Source organism: Armigeres subalbatus, chromosome 2 (assembly GCF_024139115.2).
Source record: "Armigeres subalbatus isolate Guangzhou_Male chromosome 2, GZ_Asu_2, whole genome shotgun sequence".
NCBI classification, from domain to species: Eukaryota; Metazoa; Arthropoda; class Insecta; order Diptera; family Culicidae; genus Armigeres; species Armigeres subalbatus.
In genome coordinates this window covers 203101643-203104396 of record NC_085140.1, presented here as the reverse complement: position 1 = coordinate 203104396, position 2754 = coordinate 203101643, and the positions used below count along the sequence as shown (strand labels likewise).

Below are 2754 nucleotides of genomic sequence, written 5' to 3'. Positions count from 1 at the left end.
TAAAGTTCAAGATCGTATATCCGGAACAAATATTAAGAAGAAATCATAAATGGAAATTATAATACTACTCTCCCTCTAGGTTTACAATATGTGTAAGATTCGTATACTTGTTCGTATTTATATCTTCTATTTTTTTAGTGTATAACTTTTATTGTCACTTCTTTATTGTTCAGCACGAAAGCTTACCTAAATAAGGAATAAAGACTGAAGCAATAATTTATTATAAATTGTTCCTAAATAAAGCAAATTCAGGTCTCACGTTTACTACTATATGCTCAATATCATAAGTAGATAACTTGCAAAAAGGATAGAAAAGAAGAAGAGATAAAGAAAAGAATCGAATAAAGATTGGTGACTTGGCAAATCCATGAAACGCTGACTGCATGAAGAGAAAAATATTGGTTGTTTTAATTGTACCCGTTTTTGTTAGCTAGGAGATAAAAAACAAATTCGTTGCATATTTTTTATTCAATTGAAAAAAATACAATATGGAATAAATTATTTGGTTAATTATACACGGAAAAACTTAGTATCTTCCACAACAACATATACAACAGAATCTCATTAGTTTCCGATACGGTGGAACCCAGAATGGTACTAAACGTAATTGCTCATAATCTTCCTTGTTTCTTCCATGCAGTACGTCCAACATTAGGATTCCGTGCACCAGAAAAATCCCTGCCGTCTGCATTGAGAAAATACTTTCCAGCCGGCTTATAATAAAAAACTCATGATACCATTCCCCCTTATCGGTCAAAAACCGCATATGGACGTCCTCCTCGACGTGATACATCGCCCTGAATCCACAGGCCGCAAAGGCTACGAACCCCGCCAACGAAACCACGGCTTCAATCACGTAATTCACCTTGCAGTAACCACAGCACACGATCACGAAGAAGAACACAGATATCAGAGCATATCCCACGTAGACTCCGCAGAAAAACATTTCGTGTGGAAACGGTTCCAAATCGTCGTGGACGCCAACCGCTCGTATCCCAATGCAGATCACGCACCAGATCTTCCCTTCAGGAAATCGTAAGTCACATCGAACATGACGAAAATCACGTCGATCACCGTCACCAGGAAGCCGATCAGCCAGAGGTACCACAGGAAGAAAACGATTTGCTTTAGCATTTTTCATTCGTTGATTTTGACAAGTCCGGAATACTCACGATCTCTAGAAACTTCAGCCCGAGTATGGCCTGCTTCTCCTTTTCCAATTCTTCCTCGGTGGGAGGAACAATGCGTGCGGTTGACATTTTACTTTTCTGATGGAGTTAGATATGGCTTGCTAGTTTTTTGTAAGTTGTGAGTTGCAAAAACATAGCTTCGTTGGATCTAAGATCGTTGGATACAAAATTCCTCTATGATTGCTGATAAAAAGTAATAGCGCCATGCGAGGATATGGAAGGCTTACTTCATTACGACTTGGTGTAATGATCTTTCTTTTGAAAAAAGAATCTTTCTTCATCTCATATCCGGACCCAGCAAACAATTTAAACTGAACAAGCTAGTTTCTTAGTTGAAGAAGCCTTTTTTTGTGGGCACCAACTTGCGGATAGCAGATTTTAATACAGTTCATGCGGATTCAAAAAAAATTGTAGGGATGTACAAATTTGGAAGATTTTAATACAAACATTGTTTTGAAATCTTACAATTTTATATTATTTTAATACAGTATCTTAATACGGGAAACCTTGCAGAATTGTATATGCCAAGATTTTATAAAAAAATTTTAGATTCGGTTTTGAGTGCATGCTTAAGAGTTACCCCAGCCACTTTTATAGGTACAGTAGCTTTATCAAAAGCAATCTGTAGTGGAAAGTGAAGACACATGATCCTTTTTCGTTAGATGGGCGTACACTGAGAAAATGGGACCTGTGCGCCAGCTGAAATTTTATCGACGGCGGCGTGATAAATCATTTTAAGCCAGCAGCGGCGTCAAGCTGTTGGTGATCGGCGGGGGCGTGGCGGTGGTGTGGATCGATGTGGATCCTCTGGAAGTTCCTCCCGGAATTCCTCCTGAAGATCCTCCCGGAATTCCTCCGGCAGTTCCACCCGGAATTTCTCCGGAAGTTCCTTCCGGAAATCTTCCGGAATTTCCTCCTGAATTTCCTCCGGAAGTTCTTCTTGAAATACCCCCGGAAGTTCCTCCTGGAATACCTCCGGAAGTTCCTCCTGGAATTCTTTTGGAAGTTCCTCAGGAAGTTCCTCCCGAAATTCCCTCGGCAGTTCCACCCGGAATTTCTCCGGAATTTCCTCCTGGATTTCCTCCTGGATTTCCTCCGGAAGTTCCTCTTGGAATACCCCCGGAAGTTCCCCCTGGAATTCCTCCTAAAGCTCCTCCTGGAATTCCTCTGGAAGTTCCCCCTGGAATTTCTCCGAAAGTTCCTCCTGGAATTTCTCCGGAAGTTCCTCCTGGAATTCCTCCGGAAGTTCCCCCTGGAATTCCTCCGGAAGTTCCTCCAGGAATTCCTCCGGAAGTTCTCCTTTTTGAGTTCCTCCAGGAGTTCCTCCTGCAATTCCTCCGGAAGTTCCTCCAGGAATTCCTTCGAAAGTTCCTCCTGGAATTTTTCCGGAAGTTCCTCCTGGAATTCCTCCGGAAGTTCCTCCCAGAAGTTCCTCCAGGAATTCCTCAGGAAGTTCCTCCCGGAAGTTCCTCCCAAAATTCCTCCGGAAGCTCCTCCCGAAATTCCTCCGGAAGTTCCTCCTGAAATTCCTCCGGAAGTTCCTTCAGGAATTCTTTTGGAAGTT

The 2754-nt window shown here is 41.9% G+C and overlaps 1 protein-coding gene across 1 annotated transcript; it reads right to left on the bottom strand.

Moving 5' to 3' along the window:
* Positions 1 to 458: 458 nt before the first annotated feature.
* On the bottom strand, positions 459 to 1308 carry LOC134215763 (uncharacterized). Its single transcript, XM_062694884.1, has 2 exons — positions 1173 to 1308; positions 459 to 1018 (listed from the first exon to the last, which is right to left on the bottom strand). The coding sequence occupies exons 1-2, from the start codon at positions 1257 to 1259 to the stop codon at positions 527 to 529; spliced, it is 579 nt and encodes a 192-aa protein (XP_062550868.1). The 5' UTR covers positions 1260 to 1308; the 3' UTR covers positions 459 to 526.
* Positions 1309 to 2754: the final 1446 nt, after the last annotated feature.